This window comes from Bos grunniens, chromosome 18 (genome assembly GCF_055505025.1).
Source record: "Bos grunniens cultivar Pamir isolate PY7600 chromosome 18, Bosgru_T2T1.0, whole genome shotgun sequence".
Taxonomy (NCBI): domain Eukaryota; kingdom Metazoa; phylum Chordata; class Mammalia; order Artiodactyla; family Bovidae; genus Bos; species Bos grunniens.
Window position 1 is genome coordinate 62,251,622 of NC_141182.1, and position 26,810 is coordinate 62,278,431.

The window sequence follows — 26,810 nt, forward strand, 5'->3', positions numbered from 1 at the left end:
GAAGCTGTTCACAGCTCTCTTTCTACCATCTCATCACTGGGCTGAACTGAACAGTCTTCTCTCACTACCGTTGATGGAAAGTGTGGAGACTGGTGTCAGGAACCTTCCGCTCATCCTCTGAGTGTCTAACTTCTCAGATGTGTGCTTCCCAAGGGAGCCTATGGCGTGTGTCCTCTCAACTTTCATAGCAGCACCTAGATGAAGCATTCATATATTAGGAAATCTACGAATATTCCCGAGTAAACTAGCTCTAGATGGAAAGGGCAGAAATTAGAATTAGCAAATGTCTTTTTCTATTGTGATAAGAACGCTTCATGTGAGACCTACAATCTTAAATGTGTTTTTTTTTTTTAATTTATGTACTGCTTATTGAATTTTGGCCACATCCCTCAGCATGTGGGATCTTAGTTCCCTGACCAGGGATTGAACCCACAACCTCTGCATCAGAAGGTGGAGTCTTAACCAATAGACCACCAGGGAAGTCCCACTCTTAAATATTCAAGTGTCTGACACAGTATGGTTAACTATAGGCATGTTTTGAATAGCAGAACACTGGAATTCATCTCGCATAACCAAGAGTTTATACCCACTGAACGTTTACCCCCAACTTCCTCCTCCCTCTGCCCCAGCCCTTGGAAACACCCGTTCTATTCTGGTTCTATGAGTCTGACTATTTTAGGTACTTCATAGCAGTGGAATCATGCAGTATTTTTCCTTCTGTGGCTGGTTTATTTCCTTGAGCACCACATCTTCCAGGCCCATCCATGTTTTTGCATATGGCAGAATTTCCTTCTTTTTCAAAGGTGAGGGTTCCGCCACAGGTGTCTCTGGATACCCCATTACGGTCATTATTGAGACTTGTGGGGACTTTGCCCCAGCATCACTCTTACCAACATCACCCACCATGGACAATCACAAGAGTCTCCACCAGCTTTAACATTCACTGGATGCTAATAATGCAAAAGCCCTCCAGGTAAGAGCATTTAAGGCAAGATCTGATTGTCTTCAGCCCTCTGAAGCAGGTGGTATCATTTACACCCTCCCCGCTTTTCAAAGATATGTGAGGCCAGCAGGTGGAGGCCAGAGTTTAGAACATCCCTACTTGGTTAGCCTTAATTTTAACCTTTCTTCTGAGCAGCCTCCTAGGCAACATCAATCCCACTGGGAGTTTAGAGAGAGTGAGGCTGGATCTGTGGGCAGGTGTGGCTTCAGTTCAGTTCAGTCGCTCAGTCGTGTCCAACTCTTTACGACCCCATGGACTGCAGCATGCCAGGCCTCCCTGTCCATCACCAATTCCTGGAGCTTGCTCAAACTCGTGTCCATTGAGTTGGTGATGCCATCCAACCATTTATCCTCTGTCACCCCCTTCTCCTCCTGCCCTCAATCTTTCCCAGAATCAGGGTCTTTTCAAATGAGTCAGCTCTTTGCATCAGGTGGCCAAAGGATTGCAGTTTCAGCTTCAGCATCAGCCCTTCCAATGAACACTCAGGACTGATCTCCTTTAGGATAGATTGGTTGGATCTCCTTGCAGTCCAAGGGACTCTCAAGACTCTTCTCCAACACCACAGTTCAAAAGCATTAATTCTTCAGTGCTCAGCTTTCTTTATGGTCCAACTCTCACATCCATACATGACTACTGGAAAGACCATAGCTTTGACTAGACGGACCTTTGTTGACAAAGTAATGTCTCTTCTTTTGAATATGCCATCTAGGTTGATCATAGGTTTTCTTGCAAGGAACAAGAATCTAATTTCATGGCTGCAGTCACTATCAGAGAAGGCAATGGCACCCCACTCCAGTATTCTTGCCTGGAAAATCCATGGACAGAGGAGCCTGGTAAGCTGCAGTCCATGGAGTCGCTAAGAGTTGGACAAGACTGAATGACTTCACTTTCACTTTCCACTTTCATGCATTGGAGGAGGAAATGGCAACCCACTCCAGTGTTCTTGCCTGGAGAATCCCAGGGACGGGGGAGCCTGGTGGGCTGCGGTCTATGGGGTTGCACAGAGTCGGACACGACTGGAGCGACTTAGCAGCAGCAGCAGCAGAAGTGATTTAGCAGCAACAGTCACCATCTGCAGTGATTTTGGAGCCCAGAAAATAAAGTCTCTCACTGTTTCCATTATTTCCCCATCTGTTCGCCATGAAGTGATGGGACTGGATACCATGGTCTTAGTTTTTTGAATGTTGAGTTTGAAGCCAACTTTTTCACTCTTCTCTTTCACTTTCATCAAGAGGCTCTTTAGTTCTTCTTTGCTTTCTGCCATAAAGGTGGTGTCATCTGCATATCTGAGGTTATTGATATTTTTCCCGGCAATCTTGATTCCAGCTTGTGCTTCTTCCAGCCCAGCATTTTGCATTATGTACTCTGTGTATAAGTTAAATAAGCAGGGTGACAATATACATCCTTGATGTACTCTTTTCCCAATTTGGAACCAGTCTGTTGTTCCATGTCTGGTTCTAACTGTTGCTTCTTGACCTGCATACAGATTTCTCAGGAGGCAGGTAAGGTGGTCTGGTATTCCCATCTCTTGAAGAATTTTCCAGTTTGTTATGATCCACACAGTCAAAGGCTCTGGAGTAGTCAATAAAGCAGAAGTAGATCTTTTTCTGAAACTCTCTTGCTGTTTTAATGATCCAGGAGATGTTGGCAATTTGATCTCTGGTTCCTCTGCCTTTTCTAAAACCAGCTTGAACATCTGAAAGTTCATGGTTCACATACTGTTGCACAAACAAAACCTTGTATACACCAGGATCCAAGAGAAAGGAGCAGTAACCCCACAAGAGACTGACCCAGACTTTTCTGTGAGTGTCCAGGAATCTCTGGCAGAGGCATGGGTCAGCAGTGGCCTGCTGCAAGGTCGGGGGCACTCTGTGTGGCTGTGTGTGCACGGGACCTTTTGAAAGAGGTCACCGTTATCTTCATTGAAAGTGAAAGTGAGGTCGATCAATCGTGTCCAACTCTTTGTGACCCCATGAACCGCAGCACACCAGGCCTCCTTGTCCATCACCAACTCCCGGAGTTCACTCAAACTCATGTCCATCGAGTCGGTGATGCCATCCAGCTTTAGCATCAGTCCTTCCAATGAACACTCAGGACTGATCTCTTTTAGAATGGACTGGTTGGATCTCCTTGCAGTCCAAGGGACTCTCAAGAGTCTTCTCCAACACCACAGTTCAAAAGCATCAATTCTTCAGTGCTCAGCTTTCTTCACAGTCCAACTCTCACATCCATACATGACCACTGGAAAAACCATAGCCTTAACTAGACGGACCTTTGTTGGCAAAGTAATGTCTCTGCTTTTTAATATGCTATCTAAGTTGGTCATAACTTTCCTTCCAAGGAGTAAGCAGAAAGTTGGATTAAAGATTTATTGAGCATGGTCTGGCCCATCAGAATAAGACTCAGTTTCCCCCACAGTCAGTCTCTCCCATCAGGAAGCTTCCATAGGCTTCCTTACCTTCAGAGGGCAGACAGAATGAAAACCACAATCACAGAAAATTAATCAAACTGATCACATGGACCATAGCCTTGTCTAACTTGATGAAACTATGAGCCACGAAAGTAGTACCTGCATGAAGAAGGGGGGGACTTGAATAAATAATCCCAAAAGACTCTTCAATGTCTATTTCCTTACCAGCACAGCCCTACTTCGTGTAGTCAACTAAACAGAACAAGCAAGGTATTAATAAGCTTATTGAATATGAAAACCTAGCTATAAAAAAGCAACTGTGTGCTTAACACATGACCAGTTAATCTAGTGTGTATTAGGAAAGCACTGTGAAAGTACTGCTGCTGCTGCTGCTGCTGCTAAGTCACTTCAGTCGTGTCCGACTCTGTGCGACCCCATAGACGGCAGCCCACGAGGCTCCCCTGTCCCTGGGATTCTCCAGGCAAGAACACTGGAGTGGGTTGCCATTTCCTTCTCCAATGCATGAAAGTGAAAAGTGAAAGACACTGGCGATTGGCTTATGCCCCAAACAGCCATCCCACCAGGGTGCCCTTCTGGACCCCAAAGCTTCCTAGGGACCACCAGTTCAGGACCACCCCCACCCTGGAGCTGCCCCCTCCCCTTGTCACCGAATGTCCCCCACACAGCGGCTCAGTGGGCAGCGCAGGGATCTGCAGACCCTTCCTCCTCTTTCCCAGGCCTGCAGGCCTGGCCTGCTCCACGCCCCAGACAAGAGAAGACTCAAGACAGTGGTTACTGAGCGGCGCCCCCCCGCCCCTGCCCCGCTCAGCCAGGCAGGAGCAGTGGAGCTGGGGGGTGGCCGGCAGTGACCCCTGAAGGCAAATGGCATTCTGCTGAGGGGCCAGCCGAGGCAGCGGCAGAAAAGGGCAGGAGAAGGCACTCCCTGGTCATCCTGGGTACCCGCGGGGTCTTCAGGAAACATGCCCTCCCGTCTCTGCAGGCTCCCCCCTGCCTCAGAGTCCAGCAAGTGGGTCCAGAGCCTACGGGTGGGCAGGAGGAGCCGGCACCTGCAAGGTAGAGGGGATGGAGTCGGTGGAGGCCTCAGCCCACCCCAGCAGCCCTCCCCCCTGCCAAGCAGCCCTCCCCCCTCACCTTCCAGCCCTCTCCCTCACCTCCCAGCCCTCCCCCCTCCCTTCCCAGCCCTCCCCTCCAGACCAGCTGCTCCTCAAGGCTCCAACAGAGGGTCAGTCTTTGTGGTGGCACTGGCAGCCCAGCCCAGACCGTAGAGCTGCAGACCTTGTAGCGCCTGTCCCTTGGGAAGGTGGGCAGGCGGTCCACCCTGGCCAGACCTTGCCCTGGGCGGCGCCCCTGAAGAGGGCCAGCAGGATCTCGCTGGGGCAGCGTGTTCCACCCTGTGCGGCATGTGGGTGCTGTCATTGAGACTCCAATGCAGACGGAGCAGCCAAGACACAGGTCCACCTGGGCACATAGGTTGGCCAGAGAAGGCTCCTTGGTGGGCAGGGACTGGACCCTGGCAGTGCCCTCTCTGATCCTGGCCTGGTCCTCTTCAGGAGTAGTATCTGAGGTTTAGCTGTCCTCTGGGTCTGTTCACCCATGGTGACAAATCTGGGACAAGAAGAGCAAGGACCAAGTTTGGGGTGGAGGGCATGCAGGCCAGGTGACACACACCAGCCTCTCCCACGGGCAAGGGGCCCAGGAAGTAGAAGCAGGGAGAATTCTGCTGACTGGACAGAAGGTTGTCAGGTCCAGGGGAGCTGGGCCCCACTGACCTCGACCCAGCCAAGGCAGCCCCGCCCCCCACCTCTGAAGGGTCTCAAGGGTCTTGCCTATGGAGAGTCACCTGGATGGATGGGAAGGAGGTTGCCTGGCAACAAGAGACCTGGAAACCAGGGGGAGCCAGTGATGGAGCATCAGCCCTGAGTCAAAGAACTCACCCACTGGGAAATGGAAACCTCCATAAGAGAACCAGAGACCTCAAGTCAGGTGAAAAGTGAAAGTGAAAAATCGCTCAGTCGTGTCTGACTCTTTGCAACCCCGTGGACTGTAGCCTGCCTGGCTCCTCTATCCATGGGATTCTCCAGGCCATAATACTGAAGTGGATTGCCCGTTCCCTTCTCAGGGAGATCTTCCCAACTCAGGGATCAAACCCAGGTCTCCCACATTGCATTCAGATTCTTTACCATCTGAGCCACCAGGAAGACCCCCAAATCAAGTGGCTGTCCATAAATAAGGATGGCTAGAGCCAGCTGGGGACCAGGATCCAGAAATCTGTGCTTCTCCTGGCCCAGCCCTGAGTCAGCCCTCCTGGCTCTGCACTAATTAATAGAAGAAAAAAAAAGAAGAAGAAGAAAGAAAGAAAATAAAAAATATGGGCAGGAGACCTAAAACAGACATTTCTCCAAAGAAGACATACAGACAGACATACAAACACATGCAAAAATGCTCAACGTTGCTCATTATCAGAGAAATGCAAATCAAAACTACAGTGAGGAACCACTCAGAATGGCATCATCAGGGATTCCCAGCGGCTCAGTGGTAAAGAACTCCCCTGCCAACGCAAGACACACGGATTCAATCTCTGGGTCAGGAAGATCGATTGAAGAAGAAAAGGACAACCCACTCCAGTTTTCTTGCCTGGAGAATCCCATGGACGGAGAAGCCTGATGGGCTACAGTCCATGGGGCTACAAAGAGAGACTCTATGGATGTTAATAAGAGAATAGAGAAAATAAGAGGGTGGAGCCCAGAAAATATGCAAAATAACATAAAAGGTGCAGGAAAGCCAACTGCAACAAAAAGCTTTCCTGCCCAGAATGTCAAATCTGGGGGCAGGGCTGGGGAGTAGGGCGGGCGTGGGGGGGTTTGCCCAAAACCAAAATTTATGAATATGTTTTTTTTTCTATTGCAACTTTTAAGATTTTCTTTTACCAACACCCTTTATTAATTTGACTATGGTAATGTCCACAGATGCTTCTCTTTGGCTTTCTAGGCTGCAGTCCATGGGGTCGCTGAGGGTCAGACATGACTGAGCGACTTCACTTTCACTTTTCACTTTCATGCACTGGAGAAGAAAATGGCAACCCACTCCAGTGTTCTTTCCTGGAGAATCCCAGGGACGGGGGAGCCTGGTGGGCTGCCGTCTATGGGGTCACACAGAGTAGGACATGACTGAAGTGACTTAGCAGCAGCAGCAGCAGCAGTATTTAGTTAGTTAGTTTGGGCCGTGCTGAGTCTTTGCTGCCCCTCTAGCTGTGGTGTGCGGACTTCCCGCCGTGGTGGCCTCTCTTGTTGGGGAGCATGGGCTCTAGGGCACATGGGTGTCAGTAATTGTAGGGAACGGGCTTAGTTGCTCTGCATGGAAGATCTTCCAGGACCAGGGATCGAACCTGTGTCCCTTGCATTGCCAGGTGGATTCTTAACCACTGGACCACCGAGGAAGCCCTTCTTTGCTTTTGTACTTAGAAAAGTTGGTTGAGTTTCTACTAGTTTTTACCAAAATTTGGAAGTCTTCAGTTGTTAGTTCTCCAGTTAATTTCTGGCCATTTTCCTGTCTTGACACCATCTGTGACTCCAATGACATGTATGTCATTGATGTTGATAATACTTGATATTATCCTACAGACACTTTTCCCTCCCCACAGACATTTTTAATTTTTATTCCATCTTTTAAAACATTTTAAATTGTAGTAAAGTACACACGCCAAGGAAATTTTAAGGTACATTTTAAGTATACCATTCAGTGGAATTAGAGAGCATTCATATTGTAATCATCGCTATGATCCACGCCTAGAACGTTTTGTTTTGCAAGACTGAAACTCTGGGGACTTCCCTGGTGGTCCGGTGGTTAAGGATCCACTTTGCAGTGCAGGAGACGCAGGTCCCATGCCTGGTCGAGGAACAAAGATCCCACATGCCTCAGGGAGACTAAGCCGGGGCACCGCAACTACTGATCTTGGGCGCCACAGCTAAAGAGAGCAAAGACCCGAGGCAACCGAAGATAAATAAGCAAACATGTTTTCAAAAGCAATAGAACAAGTTTCATGGCTGTAGCAATATAATTACTGTAGCCACATTAAAGAAAGTAAAAAAGAAACTATGTCAATTATTTTCACATCTTAAACTTTGTCCGCTCAAGCTATAATCAGTTCTGGAAAGATCTTGACAAAGATCAAGATGTTAAATTCCCTCTATGTTAAATCAGGCTTCCCTGGTAGCTCAGCTGGTAAAGAATCCGCCTGCAATGCAGGGAACCCCAGTTTGATTCCTGGGTCAGGAAGATGCCCTGGAGAAGGGATAGGCTACCCACTCCAGTATTCTTGGGCTTCCCTGGTGGCTCAGACGGTACAGGGGGAGGCCTGGGTTGAAACACCAGAACCAGGAGTGTTAGTATTTCTGTTGGTGTCTTTGCGACTTAGTACTAGTGATGGTACTGACCTAGGTCCACAGTATCTCTATGGGTTGGGATTCATGGGGACAGAACCTCACAATGAATCATTTTCAACACATTATAAACATTCTCATACACATTTTCCCCAGACAGGGACAAGGTCGTACACTTCACAGAAGCAGTAGCTGTCTGACTTGCCTGGCTTCTCTTGACAAGCCCATGCCTATAAAATGTGGACTTGTTCACTGCCCAGAAAGCATCAATGCGCTGCAGGAGGAGCCCACTGTGGGGAGGTTTACATGTCCTTTTGGCGCTAGTGGTAAAAAAAAAAAAAGAAAAAAAAACTGGCAATGCAGGAGATATAAATGACACAGGTTCAATCCCTGGGTCAGGAAGATCCCCTGGAGGAGGGCAACCCACTCCAGTATTCTTGCCTGAAAAATCCCAAGGACAGAGGAGCCTGGCAGGCTACAGTCCATGGAGTTGCAAAGAGTGAGACACGACTCAGGGACTGAGCACACACACATATGTCCTTTCTGCTCTGTGATCTCTCAGGATGGAGACATCAGATTCATTTCCCAGAGAATATTCACAATTATCAGTTGATCATTTCTCTTTTTCTCTCTTTCCTTTTTACTTTTGAATTATGAAAGTATGATAACACATTTACAGGAGATTTGGAAAATACAGAACAAAGTTACATATGGTTCTACTATATATTATGATCATTTTTAAGTAGATAAATTATGAGTTTTAGTTGGAGTTTCAATATCAAACTGTCAAAAATTAATAGAATGAACATACAGACAGGTACAAAGATATAGTAGACCTGAAAAGCACTATAAACCAATTCAACGTAAGTAAGATTTATACAATTTTCACACAACAGCAGGATACAAATTCTAGTCAAGTTCCCATAGACTATAAAATAGGAGACATTGGAACATATCCAGGGACATAAAACAAGGTGTAAAAATTTCATGATCTAAAGGTTCAATTGATCATTTCAATGATCAATTTCATGCATTCTAATGTTAATCTCTCTATATTTCCTATCAATGCTTTTTTAAATCCCTTTCTATATGTCCAGGAATGCTTTTTTCCAGTACTAATGGCCCAGAATGTGGTGACATGCTGGAGGTTCAATGAGAGACTTAAGGAGGGGGCTCCGTGGGTGACTTGGAACCAAGGACAAAGTCCTTGCAGAGTCATGTGGACGTGAGGGAGACCTGAGGATTCTGAGGAGGGAAACTCTGGTTTCAAAGGGGGCATTTTCCAGATTAAACAGACCTGAGGCCATAAATAGAAAGGGCTGTGGAACTTCAACTCAGGAGAAAGCTCAGCCTCCAGACCCCATGCTGATGATCTGTGTGAACACACTTTGGAAGAGTTTGGGAAAGTGAGACCATGAGGGAAAATGCCCAACGGGAGACACAGTGAAGGGAGCCCCGGTGCTCTGTGAGTGTCCCTCCCCCAGCTCTGACTTTCACTGTAAACTTGGGCTCTCCCGCGGGGAACTCAGAAAACTCTCCCTGCCCTCTGCTCAGCCGCTCACGGGGACCTTCTCAGTAATTGCCAGGAGTTGTCAGTAGTCCCCAGGCATGGGTGAGGGTGACGAGCACTGGGGGTAAGATCTGCCCCTCACTGGAGACACCCCAGACTCTCCATGCAGACAGTGTCACCTCCGCTCCAGATGACATGATAATGGCTCCTCTGTGGGGAGAGCGGGCCCAGGGACCCTGTCCCTATAACTGGGGCCCATCCTGACTGACACTTCCCTGCACAGAGTGTGGCGCCAAGTGCAGGCAGGTGAGTGCTCCCTTGTGTTCAGTCTCAGGGCAGGAAACAGGAGAGCCGGCTCTCAGCAGGAGAGGAGCTCAGAGCTGTGTTGTCAGTGCCTTGGGCAGACAGGTGCTCCCCTGCCTTGACTGAGCTGCCCCGTCCATGCCCTGGCTGGCAGGTGGAAGTGGGGAATGTGCTGGGGTGTGTGTCTGAGGGGGACCAGAGCTGTGAGTTCACTGCAAATCCTGTGTCCTGGGGTCCCTGACAATGAGGGGAAAAGGGAGGGGTCACTGTGGAATCTGTTCCAAGTCCTGTATGACCAGAGCCCTGGACGTCTCAACCACATAAAAAATGATCTAGAGACCTCCTCAGACCTAATAGATTAGGGTTGAGTGTGAATAAGGTGGAATAATGATGTGCAGAGTTTGGGTTAGAACCTGAAAGTCCTGAAATAAGATCCAGTGACAGACACATACACACACAAACAGAAATACAGAGAGAAAGGCCACCCTGTAACAACCTTCACATTTTCCTTCACGGGATGCAGTTGGCTCAGTAATTTCTGCCATAGTATCCTGTCTCGAGTCTCTCTGTGTTCTGTATTATGTATATCAATGTTGCTCATGTTTTTCTCTCTCTAATCAAACGACAAAATGCGCTCAGCCTCTTTAACATGAGGAGCAGGGGAAAGAGAAAAAAATTTTTGCACTGAGATAGAATCCAGTTAACCTCCAGTCTGCCAAATGAGTATAAAGGTTGCAAAGTAAAGTTTTTTGAAAAGATTAGAATTAGGAAGTAAAGCAGTTTCCCCTATGGTAATTCAACATTATATTTGGAAATACAGCTATCATCTGATGTGTGTATCTGCAGATATTCATATGTTGAAAACCTAAACCTTAAAGATACTGGTGTCAGAAGATGGAGCCTTTGGAAGTGCTCATATTAAGTGGGTGGGCGTTTGTGAACAGAATTCCTACCTTGTCAAAACTCATGGAAACTGACCTGCCCGCACTGGACTTCCCTCCACCCCCCAACACCTGTGGGTGCAGAGAGGCTCCTGGGGGGCTGCAGGTTCTGGGATGTGTGTTCCTGACTCAGCACAAGAGACCTGCTCTGGGTTCATTTCTGACTCTGGCTGTGGGGGTGCCCCGTATGTGACTGTGTGGGGCTGGGGGGTCATGGGTCATGTGGGGTCAGGTATGTCCTGCAACCTGAGTCGTGGTTGCTGGTGTCAAGAAGGCACCTCCCCTGTGGGGTTGGTCTCTGAATCCAGGAAATGTCCAGGTAGGAGATCTGACCACATCACTGACCCCAATAAATACTCAGCCCTATGGGAAGGAGATCCAACCAGTCCATTCTGCAGGAGATCAGCCCTGGGTATTCTTTGGAAGGAATGATGCTAAAGCTGAAACTCCAGTACCTCATGCGAAGAGTTGACTCATTGGAAAAGACTCTGATGCTGGGAGGGATTGGGGGCAAGAGGAGAAGGGGACGACAGAGGATGAGATGGCTGGATGGCATCACCGACTCAATGGACGTGAGTCTCAGTGAACTCTGGGAGTCGGTGATGGACAGGGAGGCCTGGCGTGCTGCGATTCATGGGGTTGCAAAGAGTCGGACACGAGTGAGCGACTGATCTGATCTGATGGGAAGGAGGTCATGGACCATAACTGATTATTGAAATTGCAGTGTATCTGAAATGTACATCATGATTTAATATATGTACACATTGTGAAGGAGTCCACAGTTGACTGAATTGATGCATCCATCACCTCACATAGTAGGTGTTATCGCCTGTAGTCACCAGGTTCTACATTACTCCTCAGTCTTTGTTCATCTTATAACTGAGAGATTGTACCCTCTTCTCCCCTTTCCCCCAACCCCAGTTCCCAAGCAACCACCATTCGACTTTCTTTCTATGAAATTGAATTTTTTTTCAAACTCTACCTATAAGTGATAGAAGGCAGTGTTTGTGTATGAATATTTCACATACCAAAGTGTCCTCGAGTTTTACCCACGTTGTTGCAAAAGGAAAGATTTCCACCTTTTTAACCTGAGTAATATTTCACTGTGTAATATCCCACAGCTTCCTCATCGGTTTATCTATCAGCAGACCCTTGGGCTGTTTCCATGTCTCGGCTGTTGTAACAATACAGCAATGAACATAGGGGTTCATTTACAGATATTCATCTTTACAGATATTACTTCAAGATCTGATTTCATCTTGTATATATACTAGAAGCCCAATTGCTGGGTCATATGGGAGTTCTGGTTTTAACTTCTCAGGAACTTCCATAACATTCTCCACAGAGGCTGTACCCGTTAATATTCCCACCAACAGTGTGTGAAGTGTTCCTTTTTGTCAAGATCCTTGCCAATGTGTTATCTCTTCTCTTTTGGAAACTAGACACTCTAACAGGTGAGAGATGCTATCTCATTGTAATTTTGACCTGATGACTAGAGATGTTGAGCACCTGTCCACGTACCTTTAGGCTCTTTGTATGCAGTCTTTGAAAAAAAAATCTGTTCAGGTCCTTTCCCCATTTTAAACTGGATTATTTGGGGTTTTGCACAATATTATTTTACATTTTGGATATTCATTCATTCATGGATATGTGGATTGCAAATATCGTCTCCTATTGCATAGTTCCTTTGCCCTGCAGAGGCTCTTATATGATAAACTCTCACTCTTTTGCTTTTGTTGCTGTGCTTTTGTTGTCAAATCCAAACCATTACAGCCAAGATCAATTCAAGGAGCTTACTTCTTTCCTCTAGGAGTTTGATGGTTCCAGATCTTACATCCAAGTTTAATCCAGTTTAGAACATTTTTGTGTGTGGTGTAAGATAGTGTCCAGATTTTTTTTTTTTGGAATTTTAAATTTGGATATAATTGATACAACATTATGTCTGTTTCACAGGTACAAAATAACAATTAAATATTTCTCTACATTGCCAGTTGATCACGGACAGTCTAGTTTACATCTGTTATACATGTAGTTATATTTTTTTATTCGACCAGAATCTGTAAGGCTTACTCTCTCTCTTTTCATCGTTAGATGTGGATTTCCAGTTTTCAAACACCACTTTGAAGGGACTAACATTAGTCCATTGCATACCCTTAGTGCCTTCGTCAAAAATTAATTCACCAGAAGTGTATGGGTTAATTTCTGCGCTTTCTGTTCTGTCCCATCAGTCTGTCTATTTTATGCATATTTTATGCAAATTTATGTTGCCATAAATTTGACATATGGTTTGAAATGAGGAAGTTGGATGTTTTGTTCATCTTTCATGTGATGCTTTGACTATTTGGGGTATTTTTTGGTTGTATACAGATTTGGGGATTTTTTTTTTTCTGTTTCTGTGAATACTGGCATTGGAAATAGTTGAACTGAGCCAACAATGTTGCTGAACAAGGCAGACATGTTTTCTAAGTTTATAGATCTTACATGAAGATAGAAGATCAGGTTATACAAGTAAATAGAGAGCTGTTGTATAACAGGGAGCTCAGCTCAGTGCCCTGTGATGACCTAGAGGGGTGGGATGAGGGGATGGGAGGGAGGCTTTAGAGGAAGGAGATATAGGTGTATTCATATCTGATTCACATTGTTGTACAGCAGAAACTAACACAATATTTTAAAGCAATTAACCTCCAATTTAAAATTAAAAAAAAATAAAAGTAAATAGAAAAAATTCAGAATAGTGATGGTGAATGATTTAACTGGTATCAGAAGTATGTTATCCAGGTAAAGTCATTTCTCTGGACTATGACAGTGTCTTCCTTTTCAGGAGAAATAAAATGTGGGAATCTTTGTCCAACGGTGATTATGTAAGAAGACTGCTGATGGCATCACCAGCACAGCCTACTTTCTGCTCCAGGACACTCTGACATCCTCTCCATGTCTTTTCACAAAGATGCCCTGAGAACCACAAGCCAGACAGCCCTGAAAACCACGTATCTTATACAGATAGGAGTTGGATCTATGGCCAATATCATCCTTTTCTTTCACAACATCTCTCCGATCTTGCTTGGCCACAACCGGAGACCCACACCCACAGTTCTTGCCCACATATCCCTAGCCAATCTTTTGTTTCTTCTGTCCTCTGGAATTCCCCATATAATGACAGGTTTTGTTTTGAGAAACCCTCTCTCCAGTCTTGGGTGTAAGTTTGTGTATTACATACAGAGGGTGGCTCGCAGCACCGCCCTGTGCTCCACCTGCGTCCTGAGCACCTATCAGTCCTTCACTCTCACCCCCAGGAGATCAGAGTGGGTGATGCTCAGAGGAAGGGCCCCCAAGGTCACTGGTCCTTCCTGCTGCACCTGCTGGATGTTCAGTCTCTTAATGTACATCTACGTTCCTGTGAAAATCACTGGTCCTTGGGATAGATACAACAATACTGATTCCCAAGGCAAGTGGTTCTGCTCAATTACAGGTGCTGTCACAGGCTTTGTCTACTTTTGGTTCATCTCTGATGTCATGTTTATTGGCCTCATGGTCTGGTCCAGTGGCTCCATGGTGCTTCTCCTGCACAGACACCACCAGAGGGTGCAGTATATCCACACCCCCACTGGACACCACAGATGCCCCCCAGAGACCAGAGCCGCCCACACCATCCTGATGCTCATGGTCACCTTCGTAGTCTTCTACCTGCTGAATTACAGTTTTGTTTTCCATATCAGTGCCTCTTTAGATTTTCGTCTGTGGTTGCTCCAGGTCTCTAATGTCTTGGTTTCTTGTTTCCCCACTATTTCCCCCTTCCTGCTGCTCCTGAGGGATCCTAGAACGCCTAGGTTCTGCTCTTGAGTCATTAGAATGTATGAATAAAGTGCTAAATATCTAGTAGACACCTTCAATAGTAACTGTAATTATTCTGTAAGTCCTCAGTATCCATTTTTTACTGAGATATAACTAACTTATATCTTTACTAACACATAGCATTGTATTAGTTCCAGATATACAACATGATGAATGTGCATTTGTATATGTTGCAAAATGATCACAATAAGTCTAGCTAGTTGCATCCCCTCACCTTCAGAGAAGATACAAATTTTTTTCTGGTGACACAAACTGCCAAGTTTATTTAGTTAGTTAGTTTTTGTTATTATTTGGCTGTGTGGCATATGGGGTAATAGTTCCTGGACCGTCAATTGAACCAGCTCCCCCTCAGTGGAAGCTCATAGTCTTAACCACCAGTAAGTCCCTGTGATGAGAACTTTGAAGATTGACTCTCTTGTCGTTGTTAAATCGCTCAGTTGTATCTGAATCTATGAGACATCATAGACTGCAGGATGCTAGGCTTCCCTGTCCCTCACTCTCTCCCAGAGTTTGCTCAAATTCATGTCCTTTGTGTGGATGATGCCATCCTACCATCTCATTCTCTGTTGCCCCCTCTCCTCCTGCCCTCATTCTTTCCAGCATCAGGCTCTTTCCCGATGAGTCAGCTCTTCACATCAGGTGGCCAAAATACTGGAGCTTCAGCATCAGTCCTTCCAATGAATATTCCGGGTTGACTTCCTTTAGGATTTCCTGGTTTGATCTCCTTGCAGTCCAAGAGACTCTCAAGAGTCTTCTCCAGCACCACAATTCGAAAGCATAAATTCTTTGGTGCTCAGCCTTCTTTATGATCCAACTCTCATATCCCTTTATGACTACTAGAAAAAACATAGCTTTGACTACACAGACCTTTGTTGGCAAAGTGATGTCTCTGCTTTTTAATATGCTATCTAGGTTTGTCATAGCTTTCCTTCCAAGGGGCAATCATCTTTTAATTTCATGGCTGCAGTCACTGTACGCAGTGATTTTTGAGCACAAGAAAATAAAAACTGTCACTGCTTCCACTTTTTCCCCTTCTATTTGCCATGAAGTGATGAACTGGGCACAGAAGAATTGATGCTTTTGAACTGTGGTGTTGGAGAAGACTCTTGAGAGTCCCTTTGACTGCAAGGAGATCAAACCAGTCCTAAATATTCATTGGAAGGACCGATGCTGAAGCTGAAGCTCCAATACTTTGCCCACCTGATGGGAAGAACTGACTCATTGGAGAAGACCCTGATGCTGGGAAATATTGAAGGCAGGATGGGAAGGGGACGACAGAGGATGAGATGGTTAGATGGCATCACCAACTCGATGAACATGAGTTTGAGCAAGCTCTGGGTGTAGGTGATGGACAAGGAAGCCTGGCAAAGCTGTAGTCCGTGGGGTCACAAGGAATCAGACATGACTGAGCAACTGAACTGAGCTGATCTGATGGGAGTGGATGCCATGATCTTTGATTATTTTTTTCAAGTATGCAATGAATATAATTGACTATATTCACCATGTGGTACACCATATCCCCTTGACTTGCTTGTTTTATAACTAGATGTTGATAGCTTTTAATGTTTGTACTCAATACCAAATTTTTACAGAATTTCCAATGAACTGAAAAGGTTCACTTAGGAGATTTGAAAGTCAATCCATGAAATTATGAGCTCGAAAAAGGTACAAACCATTATTGAGGAAACCATTTCTGCCTTAACCAATGAAGCACTCTGAAAGAAACGTCCTTTCTTCCAGAACATTTCAAGAGTTTCCACAGACTTTATCTCCGTGTGTTGCGGCTAATACCTGACACACATTGGCACAGAATCCAACATTGGTCTCCATAAATATTACTCTTGTGTGGGTGGAGATTTGATTTTTTAGATAAAGGTAACACACAGGAAAGTAGAGAATGTGTTCTTCTGTATTACCTTGTAAATTTAGTTCACTCCTATTTCTCCAGTATGCTATAGTGTTACACAGAAAATCGATGTTATTCAGTGTCTTGCTTCTTCTCTAAAACTGGATTGTTTACACGGTGGACCCTCAATAAATTTAATAGATAGGATGGATGACGTAATCTGAAGGACAGACTAGAAGCTGTCTTCTTTTTCATTTGTCACTTGAATACTTAGTGTTCATGATTGCATTTTGCAAACTTGAGATTGTTTCTATTTGTCTTATTTTCTGGGTTTTTTTGGGTCATTTTCTGTTGTGTTATTTTTAAGTTCCAATTTAAAAAATCAATGTGCTAAGGTATAACTATTTTTCAGTGATATTTTGGACATCACATATGGATCCATCACTCCTGTATATATATATATGTAATTACTGACAATTAATGCTATGATTGTAGCTGTCATGAACTAGTTGTGTCTTATATAAAATAAGAAATGAACAGAAAGTATAGTTTATACATGTATCAATATGATTGCGTTTTCCAAAGCTTGTAGTTCTTTTTTGTGTTTCTTTCTTTGGTATAACTTGCCTTCTGTTTGAAAAATTTCCTTTAACTAATATTAAGGAGCTAGTTTTACTATGAGTGAATTGTTTCAGCGTTTATCTAAAAATATCATAATTTTACTGTTTTTCCTATTAGAGAATATAAAAAGCTAATAAAACATGATCAATAATAAAGGTATACTTAGCAACAACCTCCTCTTAAACACTAAGGAATTAAATGCCTATGAACTGTTTTTATTTTTTTAAATGATTAGAGGTAATTTCAAATCTGCTTCATTTTCACACTACTATATATAAAATAGGTAACTAATTATGACCTACTGTGTAGTAGGGTGCTGGTGTATAGTTTTCGGCCAGCTATTTGACTGCCCATTCGGATCTTTTCATTGATTCTCAAAAGGTGTCCTTAATCACCCAAGAAAGAAGATGATTTACACTGGGGATATCATTTGCTCCTCACTGGAAATGCCCCAGACTCCCCATGCAGTCAGTGTCACCCACACAGCAGGTGACATGATAATGGAATCTCTGTGGAGAGACCAAGGCTACAAACACCGTCCCTATAACCATGGCCTCAGGTGCTCGGCACTCATCCTGAGTGACACGTCCCTGCACAGAGCTCTGAAGCAAAGACCAGCCAGGTGAGTGCTTCCTTCTGTTCAATCTCAGGGCAAAGACTGGGAGAGACGTTGCCTTCAGCAGGAGAGGGACTTAAGACTTAACTCACACTGGGCGGGACAGGGGCAACACAGCCTCACTTGAGCATCCACATCCATGCTCTGCTGGGTGGAGGGTGGCTGTGAGCCCAGGAGTGTCTTAGGCTGGGAGCAGGGCCAGGCGGTCCACCGCAGATCCCTGTGCCCTGGAGTCTCTAAAGATGAGAGGAGGGATTTGGTCTCTCTGGAAGGTTGCCAAGCCTTGGATGATCCAGTCACTGAGCTCCTCTCTGTTGTTAACAAAGACTGCTCATTGTAGCAGACCTCACAGGTCTATGCTTGCAGGGGAAGGAGTCCCCCTGCCCCCTTTCTCAGATCATCTCCACCCGGGACCTTATTCCAGGGTCCTCTAGTCTTGTTGCCCACAGCTCATGACGATGCCTCTAAGCAGCTCACTCTCGGCTCTCCCTCAGCACTGGGATACACACCAGCTCTGACTTCAGGGCTCACTGTGATGAGTTACACACTCCTCTGTCAACACAACAGAATTAACTCCTGTTGCTTCCACTGTATTGTAAGCAGTTTTATGCACATAAGTAAAAAAAAAAGAAAGAAAAGAAAACCAAGACAAAATGAGGAAGCTATTGTAGCAGAAAGTGCTCAGAACCAAAGGAGAGACAGAACTGCCTTTAAATTGTTTTTTTGTGCAAGCACAGCTGTGTCATCAGAAAAGTTGCTGGAAAATAAGGCTTTTATGGGTTCTCTGTTTTCTTCTAAGAAAGGTTACTTCCAGCTTGTCCTGTTACATGGAGAGTGACCTGCTCACACTGGTCCCCCCACACCTGTGAGTCGGCAAGCACTGGGATATGTGTTCCTCTCACAGCACAAGGGCATCTTTTGCGGGTTCATTTTTTGGTTCTGGCTGTGGTGGTGCCCCATGTGTGACTGTGTGGGGTTGGGTGTCATGGATTGTGTGGGGGCAGGTGTGTCCTTCTGCAATTCTGGGTCACGATGGTGTCAGGGAGGCACCTCCTCTGTGGGGTTGACCTCTGTGTGTCCCACAAAATGGCAAACAGTAGCTATGACCACATCACTCACCGCAATAAATACTCAGCCCCATAGAAAGGAGATCATGGGCCATGTGTGTGGGAGGAGAGATGCAAGAGGATGAGGGGAACTGCATGTACTTAGGAGTCACTGTGATGTAGGGAGAAATGAGTGGGGTTTCAGGGAGGATCCTATGAGGATTCACTGTGCATGAGACTCATGTTCGAGCTTTTGCCAATAAAGAAAATTCAATGGGATTCATGGAGCAGCTCCATCACGAGGGCCAGGCTCAGGGCACCCCAGGATGGGCCACCGCAGCCTGAAGGAGGCTGGACGGGGATACAGAGCAAGTAGAAGTCGTGTGTGCTCACACAGGGAAGGACGCGCAGTTCAAGCACTGTCCAGCTCCACGTGCCAAGAGGTAGCTCTCCACGCAATGGTCGGGGCACGTGTCCAGGCCCACACCTCGGAAGCAATCGTGAGACCACGGCTACACGTGTCCAGGCCTGCGTTCAGGAAGCTAACGCAAGAGGAGGGACAAGCATCCAGGTCCGGGGCCGGGAGCTGTCGCAAGAACTGAGGTAACTGTCCAAGTCCTGCCTTGGGAGCTGTCGCGAGAGCAGAGGTGGTGCCTGGTCCCGGCTGCGGCGCACAGCAGCTCCAGCACGAGGAGCCGCCGCCAAAGGCCCAGAGGGCCGGGAGCCACGGTGCTCGTCGGCGGCCTCTGCATCTGCCAGGATAGTATTTCTTGTTTCCAAGAGCTCTCGATTTACCAGGAAGAGAGAGCAGAGAGGAGGAAACGAACAAAAAGGTATGAATCTCATCTTGAGGTGAAGAGAGTGAGTCAGTTGTGACTACGGAGGGGCTCACAGGAGCCAGGAGCAGGTGGAGCCAGGAGGCTGAGCCTAAAGGACGAGACCATTGAAGTGGCGGGAAGAGGGGCGACTAGGAGCTGGGAGGGGAGGCCAGGACGCGCTTCCTGCTTTGAGCGGAAGTAATGCCATGGCTCTAGTGGGAAAAGGAGCGAGGGCGGCCGTGGGGTTAGAAACGCCTTAAGTGCCCGAAGTCACTGTTTCCTCCTCACGTTGCTTCAGGTGCTCAGTGACAAGGGGAATGTTCATCTTTCAAAAACCAACTCATGGTTTCCTTGGTAGTTTCTACTTCTTTTCTGGTCTTTATTTCATTCATTTCCACTGTTTTTCCCTTATATATCTGCTAACCTTTGCCTTAGTTTTGGGTGGGTGGTTTGGTTTTGTTTGGTTTGGGTTTTTTTGTTTGTTTGTTTTGTTTTTTAATGTGATTTTTTGGTTTGTTTTTGTTCTTTCTGGTATAAAGTTATGTTTATTAGAACCTTTTTTTTCTTAATCTCATTTGTTGTTAAACCATTCCTCTTAGAACAAAGCCTGTGCTGACTCCTGTAACCTTCGGTTTGCTGTGTTCCCACTCCACTTGCATCTCAAGGTATTTTATTTCCGTTTGGATTTTCTTTGACCACAGTTTGTTCTGGAGTGGTTGTTCATCTCCATGTATCTGTGATTTTTCCAGCTTTCATGCTGTTATTGGCGCCTTATTGCATATAATTACCGTGGAAAAAGACACTTCATGTGATTTCGGTGTTAAATCTGTTAAGACTTGTTTGGGGGACTTCCCTGGCATTCCAGTGATCAGGACCTCACTTTCCAAAAGAGGGTATAGGAGTTTGATCCCTGGTCAGAGGTCTAACATTCTACATGTCTCAGGGCCAAAATCAAGACATTAAAAAGAAAGCAATATTATAACAAATTCAATAAAGACTTTTTAAAAAAAGACCTGCTTGAGTCCTAATATGTGATGTGATCTGGTGAATGTTCTCTGTGGTCTTGAGAAGAATGTATATTTTTCTGCTCTTGGATAGATTGATCTGGTTATGTCCATAAAGTTCAACTGTGCTAATGTGTAGCTAACTCCAACATTTCCATGTTGGTTTTCTGTCTGATGAGAGTGTGAGTATTGCAGTCCCCACTATGATTATGTTTCTTGCTTTAGATATGATAATGTTTGCTTTATTGTTTAGATGCTCTGAGGTGAGTGAGAACTTATATATGAGGCTTGTCTTGTGCACCAGCATGATGATGACTATTGCAATCTTAAAAGACTACAACATGGTATAAATGTAATATTCATATGCTCTGGGAAGCCCAAAAATTGTGTGACCCACTATATTATGACATTGAATTTATTGCTATGGTTTGGAACCAAACACAACTTCTCTGAATTACATCTGTATTTCTGCTGTGAACCTCACTATTTCTTTCCTTTGGGCTTAATTCGTTCTTCTTTTGTAGTTCCTTGAGGTGTAAAGCTATTTTGTTTGAGACCTTTCTTCCTTTTTCATATAGACATTTATCACTATCAACTTAGCTCTTAATCTGCTTCCCATAAGTTTTGTTATCTTGTATTTCCATTGTCATTTTCTGAAGATGTTTTATTTTTGATTTTTCATTTCATCCATGTAGTTTAATCTTCACACAAGTATACCAGCTCCAAGTAAATATAATATGCCTAGCCGCTGTTAACAGAGAAGGCAATGGCACCCCACGCCAGTACTCTTGCCTGGAAAATCCCATGGACGGAGGGCCTGGTGGGCTGTAGTCCATGGGGTCGCTAAGAGTCGGACACGACTGAGCGACTTCACTTTCACTTTCACTTATTATTGAATTATCCCATTTTCTTTAATAATTTGTAGTTTCATATCATTGTGGTTGAAAAAGATGCTTGAAATGATTTCGGTCTTAAATATGTTAAGACAAATGGAGAATGGACCATATACACTTAATATATTTTCTGTTGCTGATGGATGGTGAGTCTGTTAAGTTCATGTGGTCTCATGTATAGTTTGAGTTCAATGATTCCTTATTGATTCTCTATATGATTAATCTATTGCTGAGACTAGGAAATTAATGTCCATATTATTACTGTGTGTTGTATATTTTTCCCCTTGATTTATGTGAACAAGTCCTTAGTATATTGAGGTCCTCCAATGTTGGGCTTACAAATATTTACAGTTGTTCTATTTTATTAATGAATGGATACTTTCATCATTATATAATGACTTCCTTTGTCTGTTTTTACAGTTTTTGCCCTTTAGTCTATTTTTGTCTGAGATGACTATAGTTATCCCTACTTCTTTTGGTTTCTACCTGCATGGACTATCTTTTTCCCTTCCTTCTCTGTAGGTCTATGTGTGACCATGAAAACTTCAATTCTACATAACATGGTCCTGTGGGACTCCAGTAGGCTGAGTACCCTTCACTGTTGGGGTGGGTTATTAGAGGGTCCACCCCTTTGGGGGCAGCCACAGAGGTTGGGGCATGAGATGTGTGTGGACAAGTTCCTTCCAGGCACAAGCTGAAGGCTTGGCTTCATTTTTTGAATCAAACCAGAGAGAGAATGTGGAAGCAGTGGCCACTTGTTCTTTCAGTCTCCTGAGAGCCTCCCAGTCAGCCGCTCGATGCAGTGCTTAAATGCCAGATCCTCAGGCAGTAGCTGATAGAGAGTGCAGTCAAACTCCAGCAGGGTGATGGTGTTAAAGCCTATTCATGCTGCACTGATCCTGGGGATGTGGCCGTGGTGGGTGCTAGCAGGTCATTTCACAGCTACTTTTTTATTTTCTTAGCCCTTTGAGGCTCCACAGTGCCCATCCACACTGGCTACCAGAGCTAAGTGATTTGAGGGAGCTAACGTGGTTCAGGTCCTTACTTCTCAGAGAAGCAAGTAGTTGCGTGTTTCATTGTGATTGGAATGCACTGCGCTACACGTGGGCTCATGGTGAGCAGGTGTCCCAGACGTTCCCACCTGTTTTGATGTGGGTGTTTTCAAAGTCATCTGATGTGTGCAAGTCATTCAATGATTTCCTGAATTTCTCTCAAAGGAATTGATCCACGTGTAAATATATTCACTGTGTCCATGGGAGGAGCAAGCCTCTGTGTTGCCATCTTGGTGAAATCACTCAGTACATTCTTGTAATAAGTGGGATGATCATGAATCCTAAAGTGGTAGAGCACATTCTTATCTCTGTCTTCTGTCACTCATATACCTGATACATATTATTTAATACCTATGATGGGTCATCAAATGTTGTTGAACAAGACAGACATGGTTCTTGAGTTCATGGACCTTACATACAGGTGGAGAACAGGATATACAAGTAAATAGGAGTAAATAAAAAATTATAATGGTGAAACTTGTAACTAATGTCAAGTGTATGTTCTCCAGGTAGAACTGATTATCTGGCATATGAGAGTGCCATTTTTCTCAAGAGAAGTAAAGAGTGAGAGTCCCTTCCCAGTCTTGGTTCTGTAAGAAGACTGCTGATGTCATCACCTGCACAGCTTCCTTTCTGCTCCAGGACACTCTGAAATCCTCTCCATGTCTTTTCAGAAAGATGTCCTACGAACTGCAAGCCAGGAAGCTCTGAAAACCACCTATCTCTTACAGATGGGAGTTGGGTCTCTGGTCAATGTCATCCTTTTCTTCCAAAACATCTCTCCAGTCTTGTTTGGACACAAGCAGAGACCCACAGACACTATTCTCACCCACATGGCCCTGGCCAATCTCTTGGTTCTTCTCTCCTCTGGGCTTCCCCACACAATGACAGCTTTTGTTTCAAGTAAGCCCCTGTCCAGTCCTGGGTGTAAGCTTGTATATTACATACACAGAGTGGCTCGCAGTACCACCCTGTGCTCCACCTGTGTCCTGAGCACCTATCAGTCCTTCACTCTCATCCCTAGGAGAGAAGGGAGGTCATTGCTCAGAAGAAGAGCCCTCAGGGTCACAGATTCTTCCCATTGGATCTGTTGGATATTCAGTGCCTTAGTGAATAGCTACGTTCCTGTGAACATCACTGGTCTACAGGACACGCACAACTATTCTGATGCTCAAGGCAGGTGGTTCTGCATGTCCTTGGGTCATAAATCAGGCTTTACCTTCTTGTGGTCTGTCTCAGATGCCATATTTATTAGCCTCATGATCTGGTCCAGTGGCTCCATGGTGCTTCTTCTGCACAGACACCACCAGAAAATGAAGTATATTCACACCCCCACTGGACACCACAGATGCCCCCCAGAGACCAGAGCCACCCACACAATCCTGATGCTGGTGGTCACCTTTGTCATCTTCTATGTGCTGAATTCTATTTTTGCTTTTTGTATTAGTGCTTTTCACGATTTTCGTCTATGGTTGCTGCAGATCTCTAGTGTCTTAGTTTCATGTTTTCCCACTGTTTCCCCCTTCCTCTTTCTCCTCAGGGATCCTAGAGCACCTAGATTCTGCTCCTGAATTATTAAAATGTATTGTTAAAGTGCGAAATGTACAGTAGACAGCTTCAATAATGAAAGTAGTGACTCTCTTCTGTAACTATTTCCTCAGTAATAGTGTTTCTCCAGTATAATTAGTATATAACATAATGTCAGTTCCAGTTGTGCAGCATGATGAATGGGAATTTATATGTACTGCAAAATGGTCACCACAGTGTCTGATTGATATGAAGCCTGCATAAAACATTACAAATGTGTGGAACTGTATAGTCTAAGAAATTCCTACGTATTCTGTAAAATGGTCAACAGTGATTCTGAGCAGAGTATAAACACTTTAGGAACTCATACAATGGCTACAAAAATCAAAGAGCACAAGTTTAGAGCCCTAACCCTGTGCTCTGCAACAAGAGACGCCACCACAGTGAGAAACCTGCACACGGCAACTAGAGACTAGCCTCCATCACAGCAACTACACAAAACCCAGGCATAGCAACAAAGACCCAGTGCAGCCAAGAATAAAATACATAAATAAAAATTTTTAAAAGAAAGAAATGTATCATTAAAAAAATACAAACTCTTTTTGAGGAAATCATTTCCTTGATGGCCAGTTCAGCTCTCTAAAAGAAACCTTCTTCAGGAGTTTTTGCAAATTATTTTTTCCATATGTTGCATCTAATACCTGATGTACATTGACACATAATCTATGTTTGTCTAGATAAATATTACTGTAGGGTGGATGGAAATATTTATTTCATGGATGAAGATAATAAATACAGAAAATGGAGGTGTTCTTCTGTATTACCATATACCTTTATTCACTTGTATTTTCCAGTATGCTGTAGTGTTAATTCAGAAAATAAATGTTATTCATATGGGTTGCTTCTTCTTTCAACCTGAATTTTCTTTACGTGATTGACCATCGATAAATTTGGTTGATTGAAAGGATTAAGTAACATGAAGGAGGGAGTAAAAACTGTCTTTATATTTGTCACTTGAGTGTTTATTATTCATCACTGAAAATCAGAAACTTGGGTCTTAGTTTTCAGTTTTTCCTGTTTTTTTTTCCTCTTTTTTTGCCTTTTATTTGGATAGTCTAGTGTTTTGTTTTTTGCATTCCATTTGAAAAATATATAGTGTTATGGTATAACTACTTTTTTATTGGTTTGATTTTTGCAGCTATTGTATGAGTTCCTAAAGTGTTTATATTCTGCTCAGAATCACTTTTGACCATTTTACAGAATACGTAGGAATTTCTTAGACTATACAGTTCCACACATTTGTAATGTTTTATGGAACTGCTTTTATAAATGCTTACTCTCGATACATATTATTACCCACAGTTAATGCTATGATTTTTGCCGTGATAAGGTAGTTATCTCTAATGCAACAAGTCTGGTAATACCAAGTGTTGAAAGGATATGGATCAAGAGGATTTCTTTTTTTCTCTCTTTTTTATTTTGTTTTTTAATTATAGTCGACATGCAATGTTATATTTGTTTCTGGTGTACATCATAGTGATTCCACATTTATTTACGTTATGAGTTGATCGCCGCAACTCCCGTTACCACTCCTCTCTGCAAAGTGTTGACTGTATTCCTTATGTTACAGCTCAGTGACTTATTCACGTCATAACTGGAGGTTTGTGGCTTAATCTGTCTCATCTGTTCATCTGTTTCATCCAACCTCCAACTTCCTCCTTCCTGAAAACCACCAGAGTATCTGCCTCTATGAGTTTGATCTTGTTTGTTTTGTTTTCTTTTGCAGACGCCCCATGTAAGTGAAGGCACGATATTTGTCTTTCTTTATCTGACTTATTTCACTTAGCATAATAGGTCTAGGTTCATCCATGTTGTTGCAGATGGCAAAATTTCATTCTTTTTCTGGCCAAGTAATATTCCTTTGTATACCACATCTTCCTTATACATTCGTCTGTTGATAGATACTTAGATTGTTTCCATTTCTTAGCTATTGTAAATAATGCTGCAATGAACATTAAGGTGTCCATATCTTTTTGAATTAGTGTTTTTGTTTTTTGGAAATCCAGGATTGGAATTTCTGGATTGAATGGTAGTTCCATATATAATTTTTTGAGGAATCTCTATTCTGCTTTTCACAGTGACCACACCAGTTTACATTCCCACCAACGGTGCACACGAGTTGCCTTTTCTCCACATCCTCACCAACACTTGTTATTTGTTGTCTATTTAATAATAGCTTTTCTGACAAATGTGAAGTGATATCTCATTGTGGTTTTGACTTGCATTTTCCTGATGACTAGTAATGTTGAACACTCATTATTACTGCTTTATAATATTCCATTCATTACTTATTCTAGTACTGATGGGTATTTGAGTCTTTTCTGGCTTTTTACCATTGTGAGACATGCTGCAATGAACTTTCTTACACATGTGTTCTGATGAATATGTATAAGGGTTTCTCTGGGTTATACAGCTGATCTGCATGAAGAATATAAATGTTCACGTGACAAAATAATGTCACGTTATTTCCCAAACATGTTGAAGAAGGCTTCTCAGGCTGCCTGAGATGCTGCATTTCCCCTGCTGACTGATTCAGCCCCTCGTACTGGGCCAGGTGCTTTGCCACAGCCAGGTAGGTTCAGCTGAGGGGCAGAAGGTCTGAGTCTGACCAGCAGCACCCAATGGAAAAAGACATTGGTCCATAGAGGTCGATTATGATTATAAATTTACATGTGGCCACGTTAAGTGTCAATTTTTTACAGTGTCAATTATTTTAATATCATAACTATTACCATTTCAAGTTGTAATCAGTTCTGAATAGTTCTTAACAAGATGGTTTAAAATCTCTGTCTTAATACTTTCTTGAAATTGAGTGTGTGTGTTACACCCACAGCCCCTCTCAGTTCAGATGAGCCCACTTAAGGAGCTCAGTAGCCACAGGGGACTGGAGCTTCCACACTGGACAACC

The 26,810-nt window shown here is 44.2% G+C and overlaps 2 protein-coding genes across 2 annotated transcripts; both read left to right on the forward strand.

Annotated features, from left to right (window-relative positions):
• Positions 1-13,391: 13,391 nt before the first annotated feature.
• LOC147354594 (vomeronasal type-1 receptor 4-like) lies at positions 13,392-14,407 on the forward strand. Its single transcript, XM_086354384.1, has one exon. It carries the CDS (start codon positions 13,499-13,501, stop codon positions 14,405-14,407), a length of 909 nt encoding a protein of 302 aa, XP_086210510.1. The 5' UTR covers positions 13,392-13,498.
• Positions 14,408-22,860: 8,453 nt separating this feature from the next.
• LOC147354595 (vomeronasal type-1 receptor 4-like) lies at positions 22,861-24,739 on the forward strand. The gene has a single exon (XM_086354386.1). It carries the CDS (start codon positions 22,978-22,980, stop codon positions 23,884-23,886), a length of 909 nt encoding a protein of 302 aa, XP_086210512.1. The 5' UTR covers positions 22,861-22,977; the 3' UTR covers positions 23,887-24,739.
• The last annotated feature ends 2,071 nt before the right edge of the window (positions 24,740-26,810 follow it).